At 43.4% G+C, this 16,296-nt stretch overlaps 1 protein-coding gene across 4 annotated transcripts in view; it reads left to right on the plus strand.

Moving 5' to 3' along the window:
- parp4 (poly (ADP-ribose) polymerase family, member 4) overlaps positions 1 to 16,296 on the plus strand; it is a 46,520-nt gene that overhangs the window by 17,632 nt on the left and 12,592 nt on the right. For all 4 annotated transcript variants that reach the window (XM_085136172.1, XM_085136175.1, XM_085136174.1 and 1 more), the window contains exons 20-28: positions 2,572 to 2,709; positions 2,793 to 2,982; positions 3,244 to 3,314; positions 6,794 to 6,981; positions 8,547 to 8,646; positions 8,757 to 8,924; positions 11,905 to 11,985; positions 12,127 to 12,207; positions 16,151 to 16,246. In XM_085136172.1, the coding sequence (XP_084992298.1) occupies positions 2,572 to 2,709; positions 2,793 to 2,982; positions 3,244 to 3,314; positions 6,794 to 6,981; positions 8,547 to 8,646; positions 8,757 to 8,924; positions 11,905 to 11,985; positions 12,127 to 12,207; positions 16,151 to 16,246 (1,113 nt within the window). The remainder of the gene's footprint in view (positions 1 to 2,571; positions 2,710 to 2,792; positions 2,983 to 3,243; positions 3,315 to 6,793; positions 6,982 to 8,546; positions 8,647 to 8,756; positions 8,925 to 11,904; positions 11,986 to 12,126; positions 12,208 to 16,150; positions 16,247 to 16,296) is intronic.

The raw sequence follows: 16,296 nt of genomic DNA on the forward strand, positions 1-16,296 counted from the left end.
GGGATCCCAGGGGCTGTGTTGTCTGTGGGCTTCTGCCTCCTGGTAGGGTCACCCATGGCAAATTGGTCCTCGGTGAGGAACCAGACAAAGAGCGATTCAGAAGACCCTTATAAGAAATCCATTTAGGGAACCTATCACTCTGCCCAGGATAGGGTTACCGGGGCCCCGGCCTGGGGAGGGTGCCCTAGAGCGAGCGTTAGTCCATGTGACCCGACCGCACACAGCTCAAAAAGGGGACACGGGCCCATTCTCCTGCAGGAGGCACCATAGGGGGCGGTGCACTGTGTGCCGTGCGGCGGAGCGGAGACCCTGGCGGGCCGATCCCCACCTACCAGACTTTTGGAAACACGTGCGAGAAGATTCAAGTAGCCAGAGATCAGAGAAGTCAATAACATCAGTATCATTAAAGTTTCCTCTGTTGTTTTTATAACCTGAGCTTCATAAGATCATAATCTATAACTGCCTGATGGTGGGGATGGTAATGATGCACACTGAGCATGTTGATTGGCTCTCTGTGGGCCAATGATGATGCTTCTGTTAATCGAGTGAAGCACTAATCAGTAGATTTTATTTCATACATATTTAAAGTACCAATAAGGTCCTGTGTCAGTGATTTAAGGGTCAGAAGATGTTTTTTTACATGCTTTGTTTTACTCAGTGACAAATAATCAGGAAGAACTGATTTCTTTTCATAAAGGAAGAGCAACACTCCTCTTTTAATCGATATTACATAGCAGATATATACTGATAACACTGTGCTGCACGCTTATAGTGAAAGCTCGCAGAATATAAAGTCATTAAATTGAACATGATGGTCTGTATTTGTACCATCATGTTTATGGTAAATTGAACATGTAAAGTAACGCTGGGCCTCATGCACACAAGTCTCTGCACAAATCTGTGATTTATCGATGTTTTTGGACCTGAAATTGTTTGATCCTTAGTATCAAATTTAATAATAACATGATGATGATACATTTTATTTAAGAAAGCGACTTTCAAAACACTCAAGGACACTGTACACAAGCAATAACAACAACAAACATAACAATTTACAAAATAATATAAAAATAAGATAAAACGTTGAGCAAATAAATAAAATAAATTAAAGTAGTAGGATGGAAAAGTTTAAGTGGAATAGGCTAATGTTAACAGGTGAGTTTTGAGCCTGGACTTAAAAAGAGGGAAGGAAGTGATGTTTCTTACCTCAGGAGGAAGGGAAGCAGAAAGCCCTGCGCCCCACGTTGGCTAGCCGGGGGAACGATGGAAAGAGAGGAGGAGGATGTGAGACACGGAGAAGGAACTGTGATCTGAACCAGGTCAGAGTGGTATGAAGGCGAGAGATGATGGGTAGCCTTGAACGTGTACAAAAGTGTCTTGAAATTGATGCGGTATTTAACCAGAAGCCAGTGAAGCTGCTGCAGAGCAGGAGTGACGTGGTGCATAGAAGGAGTCCTGGTGATGATACGAGCAGCAGAGTTCTGGACACGCTGAAGCTGATGGACAAATCATTTGGGGAGAAAAGGACGGAGACGATTAAGGTTACGGAGTTGGAAATATGCAGTGATGTCATTGACGTGTGAGTTAAAAGATAGAGTACTATTGAGGATGACACCCAGACTTTTCACACATGGGGAAACGGAGACCGGCGAGTTATTGATTGTAATAGAAAAGCTGTTAGTTCAGGATAGTGTTTGTTCAGTGCCGACCAGGAGGAGCTCAGATTTGTTACTGTTGAGTTTGAGAAAATTAGAAGAGAACCATGAATTTAGTTCAGCTAATCAGAGGGTGAGGGAGGACGGGGGAGAGGTACAGCTGGGTGTCATCAGCATAGCAGTGAAACTGAATATTGTATTTACAAAAAAATGTGTCCAAGTGGAAGAAGGTAGATAATGAAAAGGAGAGGCCCCAGGACAGATCCCTGAGGCACGCCTGCAACCAGAGGAAAGGGCTGAGAAGTGAAGGAGTTAAGTCGAATAAACCTGGCTAGTGGGATATGGGAGAGACCGATGGAGGCTCGCCTACTGAGGAGCAGTCAGATCGAGAAGAGTAAGAATGGAGAGTAAACCAGAGTCAGCTGCCACGAGAAGATCGTTGGTTACTTTTATTAGCACAGTTTCAGTGCTGTGGGACGGCGGAAACCAGACTGGAACTGTTCAGATTATTGTTAGTTAAGTCTGATCCAAATCTTTGGGGATTTAAGTCCCTCTGATCGAGCGTATGAACAAATGACAACCTGCTGCATTTGGGATTTAATCAGAAGTCGTTAAAATGAATTCTGCTGCTAGTAATAACAATAATAATCATTATTATCATTATTTACAGCTTTCCAAAACACCATCATTCATTCTATTTAAAGATTTTGATTGTTAATATTTGTTTAATGTAGTTGAAAATAATTTCTATTTGACCTGTTGTCTGTGTTTATCCAGTCAAAGGAAGGCTGGGTGGACCATACCACTAATTATTTTGCTGTTTTACCTCAAAGTTTAAACCAAACTGCTGTTTACAAATATGGATTTATTGCATGCAAACCAATCATTTTGCTCCTTAATGTTTGTGGTCATGTAGAAAACCGACTGTAAAGCCGTGGTGAGCGTGCTGCCAGGACAGGTCATGGGTCCAGATGGATTCCAGCTGTCCATCGTGCTGTCTGACGTCCACCTGCCCAGGATGTGGGTGGAGAAACACCCTGACAAGGACAGCCAGGTTTGTCTGTCGTCTCTTTGTCTTCTCCTGTCACTCTAAAAATGCTGCTTTTGTGTTCAGCCATCTCGTTTTCGTCCCTTTAGGCCTGCATGCTGGTTTTCTATCCAGACTTTGAGGTCAGCTCCAGTCCAGATGCAGATGAAGTCATCCTGCTGTTGGACACGTCCGAGTCCATGAAGGGAGAGTCTCTCCGCTCGGCCCGCAGAATCGCCCTGCAGATCCTCAAAAGCCTGGATCGCAGCCTGAGACTCAATGTCGTTTTGTTTGGAACAGGTCGGTTTGTGCTTACAGCTTTTAGGCTAACGTTTAAAACGTGTTAGCTCAAGTCAGCCTGAAGGATGTGAATAACAAGAGCAGCAGGTCTTTCTGTGAGATAACGTGTGTCATTCACAAGACTTTCATTTACAGTTCGTCATATTTGCATTTTCCCACACGATACTCAGATGAAGCTGTTAATCACACATTACTGAGGAAACCCCACAAATGCTGCAGCCAGTGCTAGCTTTCTGAACTTCTACTGTGTTTGTCTTTCAGATCACACAGAAGCTTTCCTAACAGTGACGCCACTCGGTGAAGTTTATGAAGAAGCCCAGAGATTCATCAAGGTCGGTTATAAATCTGTGGTGCTCTTATAGCTCCTGGTACTGAGTAGCATGGCTGCATGCTGCTCTATTTGTTCTATTCTTATGTTAGCAGGTACGCTAACACTAGCTAACATGATCCAGCCCTAAAAGGCTGATGGGGTTTTGTCACCAGCCAAGTTTGTGATAACTTGAGAACGAAGCCATGTAGGATTTTTGAATTCTTACTATAGGTGTATCTACCAACAGTGTCAGACATGTTTGAATCTTAGTGACCATGATCTCAAGGTCAGAGGTCAACTGGTCAACCCAACAATATGGATACACTGTAATAACATGGGAATGGTTGGTGATAGTAAAGTCCTGTTTGTGGCACATTAGTATATGTGAGGGTGCAAACTCCTCAAGATGGGTGGTGACCATGGTGGCCATTTAGAAGTCGGCCATCTTGGATACAACTTTTGTTTTTTCAATAGAAAGAGGGCCATGTGACACATCAAACTTATTGGTAATGTCACAAGAAAAACAATGGTGTGCTTGGTTTCAACGTAACTTTATTCTTTCATGAGTTATTTACAAGTTTCTGACCACTTATAAAATGTGTTCAATGTGCTGCCCATTGTGTTGGATTGTCAATGCAACCCTCTTCTCCCACTCTTCCCACACTGATAGCAACACCGCAGGAGAAATGCCAGCACAGGCATCCAGTATCTGTAGTTTCAGGTCCTGCACGTCTCGCACTAGGGACTGAGCTCTTGGCAACGCAGGAAACTCAGCTACTGACCGTAGTGACGTTTATGGGTGAAGTCGAGCAGCTGACTGAGCTAATTGCTGAGTTTCATGCTGAGCTGGCAGCTCTGAGTGCTTTAATTCAGCACGTGCGATTTCAAAGTCCACTATAAAAGCTCACTTGATCTCCTCGCCAAGGTTCAAGGCGGCAGTTCCACAACCATGTTCAGCCTCAGTTACTAAGTTTAAAGCAGCCACACAAACAGCCTGTTAATGGGCTCTAGTTTAAACACTCCTTCCCTGAATGAATAGTCACTGTTCCAACAGGTAATGACAAAATGCCTCGGTTACTCACAACAGCTTCACAATGAGTAACTACAGGGACGGCTGACAGTGAACTAACAGTCTCCAGGCCCACTGACCCAGAGAAACCCACAGTGGACAGGTTAGACCTTTCTCTCTACTTTCAGCTAGCTTAGCATTGCTAGTGAGTGGGGAAGAAACGGCCTTCATCTTGTTAATAGCAAGTGGCGTTACAACTAGCACTGCTGGTCCTTTGTCTGCTGACTCAGCAGACGTTGAAGGAGTGAGAAAAGATGGGGTAGTGTGCCGATGGCGAGGAAGCCTTCTTCCCTGAAGTGGAGGGTCCAACGAGTGAGCAGCAGACGACGGTGGGGAAACTGGAGCTCCCAGGGAGGCAGCCGCACCCTCCTTGCCCGGACTGCCCAAACCAAACAGCTCCAAGCTGGAACTTGCCCTCAGCTCGGTTACAATTTGAACTATTTTTTTAATGTCCAAAAAGCTCAGTACACACTACCCGTGTGTGAAGTGAAGGACAGTGGATTTATTTATAGTGAGTGGAAAAAACAACATGTACAAATGCAGCACTGTGGCTCCCGCGGCGATTCCACACCGTGCACGTGTCCATAAACAGTGAAGAGGTGACAACTCCGATCGCGCTCCGTGATTTCCCCTCGAGACGACGCTCCTCGCTCCCGACTGAGACTTTACAGGTTTGGAATAGTATAGTCCCGCGCTGACTGGAGCTCCGCCCCCTTCTTAGAAAGGACTCTCTTGATGAGGCCATCAGCTGCAGCTGCTAATGAGCGGCAGGTGTCGCAGTCCCTTCAGTGACCCAAAGTACCCCGTATGACCACACACACAGGAAGGAGGAAGGAAAACCACCGAAAACACAACATACGGAAAAATAAACATGTACATTAGCTTACTTAGAGCCGGGCCATGACGGTAACCTTCACTAAAGCTGTTTCTGTGCTGTCATGAGCTCTGATGTTGGAGATTGGCCTTTATTACAATTTGTTACATGTTTTTGCTTTCATGACGCCAGTAACTCGTCAAAAGATTTTGCAACTTGCCCACAAACAAAGAAATTATCAGTTTCTATGGTGGGTTTATGTGAACAGTGAAAGAGCGAGCAATGAGGAAAAACATCTAGAAAAATGCATTTTAAAAACGTTACACATTCATTTTCATGAAGGAAAAAAGTATTTGATCCTCTGTTGGTAATCAGAGGTCAGGCGTGTCGTGCAGTTGCAAGTTTTGCACACATCATGTTTGCAGATCCTCTTCAAGTCAGAAATGTTTTGTGGCTGATGAACTAAAACCTTCGGCTCCCTCCACAGATTTATGTGTAGCTTCTGTTATAATGTGACTGCAGGGCTCGCAAAATTTCAAAATCTCTGGTAGCCCTTCGGGCAGACACTTTTAGGTTTTGGTAGCCCAAAATAAATTTAAGTAGCCTAAAAAAAAAGAGGCCAATTTTTTGATTGACTTAAAACACAAATTACAACAACTATAAAAAGAAAAATACAATCATCAACTCAAATACTTGGTTCTAATCGAACAGACATTTCTATGAACTTGTAAGAACTGTAGAACATGGATCAGTCTGTGCCACATCCTGAATCCTGAAAGAACCAAGATCGAGGCCGTTTGCTTTGTTTGCAAAGGCTGCTACATTTTGCCAAAGGTAGTTCACTCTTTGCAACATCACGCTGTTCTAAACAGCTGTTTCTTCTGCGTTTCTTCTGGACTTCTTCTTGTGCTTGGTTTATTTTTAGTAGTTTTTTTGCAATTGGCGTTTGCTCTCTCAGAAACATCATGTTGTTTAGCTCGTCATATTCCAGCCACAGAAATTCTTTTGTCCATGAAACAAAAAAAACCTGCGCTTTTGTTTTTGCCTCATAGTCTGATTTGTCATAACTTTTCCGTTTTGTGATCGGCTTTTCTTTGGCTGTCACTTCTTCACCCTCACCTGTCTTATTTGTCTCTGCAGAACTAAAATACCAGCGTAAATCCATCTGCTTTTACACACATACTCACATAACGCTCAGCGACTCTCTGTGCAATCAACCTGTATCACATGTTTAAGCTCACTGCGGGAGATTTCACTCGTCACGTTTGAATAGTAAGCTAATGAGTGATAAGACGACGTCAGAGGAATTGGTGCGCAATTAATCTGTCACTCACCAGTCAGTAGCTGCCGCTCTCTATACACAGTTTGCGCGATCGCAAAGTGAAAGTGAAGCAAAAAAACAAGCGATTTCAACATGTCACATACTGACAGCTACTTTTGCCTATGGCAGCAGGGCTGAGATGGATTTTGGTCGCCCGACCAGAAAAATCGCTAGCCCCGGGACGTCGGGCCCTGAACTGTGTTGTATTAGTGAATATATTTTGATGTTAATGGCACTGGTAATGTTGTGTTTAAAGCCAAACTCAACAGAGAGTTCGATTCTTCTCTTTCCTCTTAGCACTCCGCTCCATTAGGGGGAGGCACCGAGCTGTGGCGTCCCCTGCGAGCGCTCAGCCTGCTGCCTCCATCGCGCGGCATCAGGAACCTGCTGCTGCTGTCGGACGGCCACGTCCAGAACACCGAGCTCACCTTGAAGCTGCTCAGAGACGACGCTCGGCACAGTCGCCTCTTCACCTGTGGCCTCAGGTCAGAAAGTGGGGAAATGTGTGGCGTCCTACAGCTGTGGTCACAAGTTTACATCCATTTATCATGAACATGATCGTCACGGTAACAGTAGGCTGTCATGATTTCTCTGAACTGCTCTTTTTCCAAGATTATTACACAGTTTCCATCTTTAATGAGCTTAAAAAACAAGAAGTGGGTCCACAGTTTGTAAACGTTTGCCCACAGCTGGCCACAGATAAAACTGAGGTCATTGTACTCGGCGCTGAAAAGCTTAGAAATATGGTATCTAACCAGATTCTTACTCTGGATGGCATTACCTTGGCCTCCAGTAACACTGTGAGGAACCTTGGAGTCATTTTTGACCAGGATATGTCCTTCAACGCACATATTAAACAAATATGTAAGACTGCGTTCTTCCATTTGCGCAACATCTCTAAAATTAGAAATATCCTGTCTCAGAGTGACGCTGAAAAACTAGTTCATGCATTTATTACTTCCAGGCTGGACTACTGCAATTCATTATTATCAGGATGTCCAAAAAACTCACTGAAAAGCCTTCAGTTAATCCAAAATGCTGCAGCAAGAGTACTGACAGGGACTAGAAGGAGAGAGCATATTTCTCCTGTTTTGGCTTCCCTTCATTGGCTTCCTGTTAAATCCAGAATTGAATTCAAAATCCTGCTCCTCACATACAAGGTCTTAAATAATCAGGCCCCATCTTATCTTAATGACCTTGTAGTACCATATCACCCTATTAGAGCACTTCGCTCTCGCTCTGCAGGCCTACTTGTTGTTCCTAGAGTATTTAAAAGTAGAATGGGAGGGAGAGCCTTCAGTTTTCAGGCCCCTCTTCTGTGGAACCAGCTTCCAGTTTGGATTCAGGAGACAGACACTGTCTCTACTTTCAAGATTAGGCTTAAAACTTTCCTTTTTGCTAAAGCATATAGTTAGGGCTGGACCAGGTGACCCTGAATCCTCCCTTAGTTATGCTGCAATAGATGTAGGCTGCCGGGGGATTCCCATGATGCATTGAGTTTTTCCTTTCCAGTCACCTTTCTCACTCACTATGTATTAACAGACCTCTCTGTATTGAATCATATCTGTTATTAATCTCTGTCTCTCTTCCACAGCATGTCTTTATCCTGTCTTCCTTCTCTCACCCCAACCGGTCGCAGCAGATGGCCGCCCCTCCCTGAGCCTGGTTCTGCCGGAGGTTTCTTCCTGTTAAAAGGGAGTTTTTCCTTCCCACTGTCGCCAAAGTGCTTGCTCATAGGGGGTCATATGATTGTTGGGCTTTTCTCTGTATCTATGAAGCGCCTTGAGGCGACATTTGTTGTGATTTGGCGCTTTATAAATAAAATTGAATTGAATTGAATTGAGCTGTATGCTGTCGTATTAAAGTGTGTCCTGCTGTTTAAACTGTACAGTCACCAGTAAGAGACGTGAGTTTACAAAGACCTGAATAACAACGTTAACAACACGGATCATTATAATGGACTCTGTGATGCTCTCCACACTGAGCTTCTTCTTGATTTGATCCATTTGATCTTTTAAATATGCATAAAGTATGTGTCTGATGATTTTAGCACGACGGCCAACCAACACATGCTGAGAGCCCTGGCTCAAGCAGGGGGCGGAGCCTATGAGTTCTTCGACACAAAAACCAAACACAACTGGGCAGAGAAGGTGAGCGCTCGTGTCATACACAAGCAGCTGTTAATTGTTGTTATTCGGTTGTTGACTCGTTATGAGAAGATTGTAAATAAAATCCAAAATTTTCTTTGTTGTGTTCACAGGTGGCCTGTCAGCTGAAGCGTTTGGCATCTCCTGGCTGCAGCTCAGTGTCTGTGAAGTGGCAGCAGTTCAGCCCAACAAGTCCACCCCTGCAGGCTCCCAAGCAGCTGCACGCTCTGTTCAATGACTGTCACACTCTGGTTTATGGCTTTGTGCCACACTGTACTCAGGTAAGCTGCTTCTCTGCTGAGCTGAACACAGCTCGGCTTTTTCCTTCTTTTCTGTCTTTTAGAATAGAAAAGAATAGAATTCACCTTTATTGTCATTGCACGTATCACAAGTACCAGGCAACGAAATGCAGTTTGCATCCATGCAGGAGGGCTTTAGCCATGATATAGGTATATTACAAAATATATATTAGCAATAATAAAGATATATTACAAAAATGGGTCTATTATGGGTGTGTTACAGTGTACACGGTATGAAGGTATGTTATGAATCTGCAATAACTATAAGTATGTACAGGCTGTAGTAGGGCTGTGCGACATGACAAAAATCGAATATCCTGATATAAGACATTTATCGTCCTGACAACGGTATAAATCACAAAAATTTAATATTTTCTGTAAATTCTGTGAATCTCGGGCAGCTCGACTTGCGTGACGTTTTCCAGCTGGGCGTCCTCTACCTGGACTCCAGTGTTTTAACCGATGCATGAAACGATACATGTTCAAGTTCAAGTTCAAATTTTATTCGCCACATGCAGTGGCAGGTTGCCCTGCAGTGGAATGAACCCACCTTACACACACGACACAGACATCACATGGGGATACAAGCCGGAGAACGGTTGCATTACAGAAAAATACTGAAATGTACACTACAATGGGAAAGTACAAGAGGAAAAAAGAGAACTCTACTCATGCTGGGCTACAGGACGACAGCATGAGAACAGGAAACAAAAAACTCCTCTGCACAGAAAGCACATAAATGTCCACAGTACAACATTATAGAGCACGTGACCAGCAACAGGGTTGGGTGGGGGGTGAGGAGTAATCCCAGGCAACACAGCAGCCATCCTGCCACTGCACCGACTCTCCAGCGCGGGCCCAGACCCGCCTCGTGTTCCCAGGAGACAACAAGCATCGAAGGCATTGGAAGGGGAGGGGGGATGTGTGAGTGCTTATCAGTGTATGTGTGTGTGTGCGTGTCCATAGTTCAGCTGAGACAGTGTCCTTCGCCCTACCAGGCTAAGTAAACAGTCTACCAGCCAACCCAGGTGGCCTTGCATAGAGTGGGAAGAACAGTCAAAACAGTCGTTTTCAGGGTGTTGTTGTTCGGCTCCAGCCTTTAGACATAAGTTGTAACGGCCACCATTTTTTTTCAAAGTTTGAGTCCAAGGTTTATTTTTCAGCACCTGACGGCTCTTTTTTTTCTTAAATGCACAAACCTCCACCTCTGGTCTTGCCGGAGTCATCTGCTAGCCTGTCGGCTCGGTGTGTGTAGCGTCCTGCTAACTCAATAGCATATTGTCCGGGCAGCTGTTGTTCGACCAGCCTCCGGTGTTCTGGAGATCTCTGGGATGAGTCGGAGATCGGCGATAAAACTGTTGGAGTTGTGAGTCCAAATGTCCAGAAGGTCTTGTCTGCTGTAGGTCAGCAACGCACAGCAATTCTGGATGAAGAATCCGGTCAAAAATAGATTAAAACAACCCGCTAAATAGCAGATTCTGGAGGGACACTGAGCCTCGTGTTGTTCACGCGCCGCCATCTCACATTTAGAAATGTACAACTACGTTTTGTGCTGCTAAAAATGTCCATGTAACAAGTGAGAATATGATCGGCAGTGTTGTGATTTGCTGTGTGGCAGACAGGATTGGACCCAAACGCAGGACTCACAGACACCAGGGTGAACTAAAAAGGCAGCTCTATCTTGGCTAAAGTGGAAACACTGATGTCGGACAAGGACTATCAAAATAAAACAGGAAACACACAGAGCGAAACTCAGACTCAGGACACACAAGCTTAACAAGGAGACTTTTTGTTGGTTTGTTTGCTTTTATGAGATGTTGTGATTGTGGATATATGACTGACTTTAATTATCCACAAAATCATCACATTCTCTGTGAGATTAAGGTCGACTATTGAACAGCGTATATTTTAAAGTAAAGGCTTTAAAACAAAGTTAGTACAAACATCACTAATGTCACATAACTTTGCTGACATGTGGCCAACAGCAATGTTTTAACGTTATTAAACATTGGCACATAAATAAGTGACATAAGCTGTGTCCCAAAACGTAGGCTGCATCCTCATGAGGCTGCATTTGTAGACCTTTTAACATCACAGCGGCGCAGCAAAGGCTGTCCAAATTCGTAGACCCCTCTGAATCCGGCCGACAAATGCTTCCTCCTTTTCCCCAGATTTCAAGAATGGGTCGGGTGTGTCCTTCGTGGCCCGCCATATCCCAGAATTCATAGCGCGGCATAGAAGCATCTATGTCCACTGTGAGCGACCATCTTTGAACAGAGGCGGTGGTTTACGACACCAACTCTCTGCCATCTATAATCCAGTTTTGAGTTCCCTCCCCAGACGCCTTAACGCCCTCTCACATCCTGGGCCATCTGACCTCAGGAAATCACATGATAAGGTGGGGCCAGGTTTCACAATGAACTCACCCGAAACTCTGGCTGATTGTGACCCACACCCAGTTTCACACCTTGGCTCAGGCGATTAGAGGATCATCAGGGGGTCCTTTTGTCCCTCTGTGGGGGGAAACTCCCACTAGGTTTATATCTGGGACTCTCCACCATTTGACCTTAGAACTGAAGAAGCTTCTTGGATGAAGGTGAAACGTCTTCAAGCAACTTAAAGAAGTCCAGACGCTTTTCTTTGCAGCTCCTTTGACTACGATGACCTGGATGACTGAGAACCTTCACAGACGTTGGAAGTGGATCTTTAACTTATTTCCTAATTTCACTCTGTCACTATTCTATGGTCAGTAATGCTTTGGTTGAAACGTCAGGCATGGTTATATTTCTACCAGCTGAACAGGAACTGCGAGAGGCCTGAGGGGAACAACAAATGAGTTAACACTGCATCAGTGTGACTGCTGACTTGAACTTTATTTTAATTTGCAGTCTCTGGCTTTTTGACCTGATTAAAGAGTTACAACACCGTTAGACAATAAAATAATGCCGTTGTGTTAATACAGGCTACTCTCCTGGGAAATCTGAGTGGTCAGGAGCTCAAAACAATGGTGTCAACCAGCGAGCTGCAGAAAACAAAGGGCACAGTAAGAACTCGCACACCGACACTCAACAGCACCTGCTGTACGCGCATACATCTCACTTGTTAAGCCTACAATCCTCACGCAGGCTGACTGTCATCACATGATCATGAGGACAGGGAGGTAATTGTTATGTCATGTGTTTAGTTTCTTCACAAGCTCACCGCGAGGGCCGTCATCAGGGATTATGAAGACGGGAACCTGGACACCAGTGAAGCTGAACACGAGGTACTTTGCAGATAAGTGAGACCACAGATTGAAATTTGCATCCCAGTAGTTGTTGTTGTTTTAGTGATATATATATATTTTATTGTTCTTCACATTTTTCTTCCAGTTCAGTTTAGTTTCAAAATCCTTATTACAATAAATACAGCTGTGGTCAAAGGTTTACTCACACTCATCATGGACACAACCCCTCAGATGAGAGGAAGTTTGTAAGGATGTTCAGGAATGACCTAACAAAGCTCAAGCCTGCCATAAACTGGAATGATATCCAATTCAGTAATTTAGGTCAGGATCGGACAATACTGTATATTGGATTGGTCCCTAGTAGAACGTACATATATTTGTTTAGAAATGTAGAGAGTTAAAGTAAAAAGTAGTCAGAAAATAAAGTCCTGATAAACTAGTGCTTAGAGCAGGGCGATATGACCAAAAATATTTATCACGATATACATTTGAAAATTTGCGATAACGATATAACTGACACGACAAAATACTTTACAACTCCTCAACTTTATTAGTGCAAAAAAACCCATCAATGTATTTTCACTTAACCCTTTAAAGCCGATGGGAGTGGGCACGCTCTGTTTTGCGTAACTATTATTAAATCCCGGTAGCTCTGCAACCACGTGAGCTAGCGCAATAATTTTTTTGCATATGAAACCGGAGGAGTTGTACTTACATCTTATGCCATCAGCTTGTCCTCGGTCACAGTTTCCTTCCACATATAGTTTTGCAAAAACTGCATAAAAAGCACTTGCAGCAACAAAAACATAATATTCCAGAAACACGCTTTGCTGATCCGATCAGCTGTTCGTAACACTTCCTATGTTGGATTAGACGTCAGCGCGAACTTTCGCATGTCCGCCATGACCTGCCCGAAACCGGAAGTGACGTCATTTTTGCGGAAATGTAGTTTTTTACCATCAGGGCCTCATGAGCCTATACTGGTGTTTTTAAAAGTTATGTTTGACTTTATGACTTTCTGTGTGGTTTCTGGGATGCTTAGGACTCATATTGCACTGCTGGAAATAGTTTATTTTGATGCATATGCTGCTTTTTTGCAAATTTGCAGTATAATATTTATTTTCGTTTTTCCTGCAGTGTATAAAAATTGATGTATTTCAAAAATAAAACTATGAAGACACTCAAAATAAATTTCCTGTGGTGGGAAACTATTTTGTGCAACTTTTTTGTATTTACAGTTTTGAGGGATAAGCCTCTTAAATTTCTCTAACTAGAAATATATGTTAAAAAACAAAAACGATTTTCAATTTCTTTGTAGTTTATTGCACTTTTTTGCAATTTATGTAATTACTATGCACTTAATGCAGACATATTATTAAAATCTGGACTATAATGGTTGTATTGATGTATATCAACTTGAAATGCTCCCAAAAATGGCTCCACAGCATGTAAACATATAATATACGCTCTGGCGGACTTGGTTCTATGGTAGGTCTTAAAGGGTTAAACAAGCAGCTGTTTTTTTTGTGCATTAAAGTTATATAAAAATGTAACAGTGCGAATACAAATTCCTGTCTGACAGTTTAACCATTTCCAGTGGAAACTGGCCGACATATCCTCAGCATAACCATGTATAATATCCACAACACTTAAAAACAGTTATACACACACAATACGGTAATATTATGTTGAAGCACAGTACGTATCACTCCGCGAGGCTCCGCCTACGATAGCCGTAAAGCTCTGACCAGTGTTGCCAACTTAGCGAGTTTTTTTCTAAAAAGTGACTAGCGACAAATCTGGTGACTTTTTCTGTTGTTATTGGAGACTTATTTATGACGACAGATGATGTGCGGATCGATACTGAAATGTCGATTCCTCCGATACCAATCGTTTATGTTCTAGAATCAATTCTCACATTAAAATATCGATATTTTAGTAATTTAGGGTAATTTGGAGTTTATCATTAACAGGAACACAGTGGAAAGAAACTATAACATCTGGATTGTCTATGTTTGGAAGGAACTATTTTCTCTTCCGCCTTTCATAGTCATGTGCGAAACACGGCTGTATAACTGTGTGGCAGCCGCTGGCGTGCGCACTCACAACAATGGCTGAGTGTAATTGGAGTCATGTGTGGACGTATTTTACCTCCACAAACAGCTGAGACGTGGTTTGTGATACATGTGGCACAAAAGTGAAGTGTTGTGGCAACATCACTGACCTCATCAAACACCTCAGGGTCACTTTTGCCGGTCCAAGCCTGGGTAAAGGAGCAGGGTTGGAATTGTGACATTAAAAAAAACAATAATTGCTAAAATAAATTTAATTTGTAATTCTAAATAAATTTTTGTAAGGACGTTTTTTACTCACTTTATGTCCACGATGTTATTTCTCTCTCCAACACCGTAGGTTACAATTACATTAGCATTATGCAAATTAAGCGATGACATCATTTGGCAACTTCTAGCGACTTTTAGGACAGCCAATAGCGATTTTCCTTACTGAGGAGTTGGCAACACTGGCTCCAACAATCCATCAAGCGGTGCGGCTTCGTAGCTTAGCAAAGTCGCACTGAAACATTTGACAGATTTTCGAGCGCCGTGTACATAAAATCGTCTCGAGGTCAGTAAACACAACCAGAGTTCATACATAAGGCACACGGGATTATAAGGGGCTCTGTCGACTTTCAGAAAAATCAAAGGATTGATTTTAAGTGTGCCGTATTTTCCAAACAACACGGTAATAACGACGGCCCGCTAGCATGCTCTACCAAAATTAGTGCTTTGTTGTGTAGCTGACGGACGAAAGCTAAACCAGTTCCACACCAGTGAAGCTGCAGCATTTTTACAAACCAGTTCAGGTTCATCTGTTTCATTCAACGATCCACTTTCACTCTTCTCATTCTGCGTCGCCGCTATGTGCGTATGAAAACAAAGGCACTGCGCATGCGCGTTTTACCCATATTCTATCGCCATGTTTCATTTTCTTATAGTTGCCCAACATTACACCGGTGTTGCCGTGAACGGTATGATATGGCCCAGCCCTACTAGTACCGATACCTAAAAATCGTACTTCATTACAGTAACAAAGTATTTGTACTTACTTACTTTACTTCCCACCTTAGCATTTGGGGGATATTATTACATGACGGATCAGCCGGTACAGCCATGGACCCACCAGGGGCCTGTCATGGTCCTGAATAAGGCAGCCATGGCTGTATCTGTACAACAGCTTATCTCTGGCCTAAATGATGTCAAGCAGCAGGACAATTCAATTCAATTCGATTTTATTTATATAGCGCCAAATCACAACAAAAGTCGCCTCAAGGCGCTTCATAGATACAGAGAAAAGCCCAACAATCATATGACCCCCTATGAGCAGCACTTTGGCGACAGTGGGAAGGAAAAACTCCCTTTTAACAGGAAGAAACCTCCGGCAGAACCAGGCTCAGGGAGGGGCGGGGCCATCTGCTGTGATTGGTTGGGGTGAGAGAAGGAAGACAGGATAAAGACATGCTGTGGAAGAGAGACAGAGGTTAATAACAGATATGATTCAATACAGAGAGGTCTGTTAATACATAGTGAGTGAGAAAGGTGACTGAAAAGGAAAAACTCAATGCATCATGGGAATCCCCGGCAGCGTACGTCTATTGCAGCATAACTAAGGGAGGATTCAGGGTCACCTGGTCCAGCCAATGGACGATGATCCCATTCGTTCCCACTGCTGTCCAAACTGACAGAAGTTGGGATGAGATTTTCTGTAGTGATGCAGCTGAAGGAACCATAGCAGCAACTTGACCAGTGAGCTAGTTAATCTCAATGCAGAAAGGGCTCAGGCTTTCTAGTTAACAGTGCTGGGATTGTTTAACAATGCATTCATCGTGGATATCTTCAGAGGTGACTACAGGCTAATTGTTAGCATAGCTGGGTGGGCTGTGAGGGAGAAACTCTGGATTTTTACTGGTTTTTTACTTTTGCAGGGTAAGAAAGCAGAGTTGAAGTCCTTCATCATCGAGTTAAGCAAAGAGTTTTCCATCCTGTCTCAGTTCACCAGCTTCGTGGCCATTGAGGAGCGGGTTTGTCAAATCAGCCTTCTTTCACATTTACAGCTTGTCTTCCATTCTTT

Source organism: Neolamprologus multifasciatus, chromosome 16 (genome assembly GCF_963576455.1).
Source record: "Neolamprologus multifasciatus chromosome 16, fNeoMul1.2, whole genome shotgun sequence".
NCBI classification, from domain to species: Eukaryota; Metazoa; Chordata; class Actinopteri; order Cichliformes; family Cichlidae; genus Neolamprologus; species Neolamprologus multifasciatus.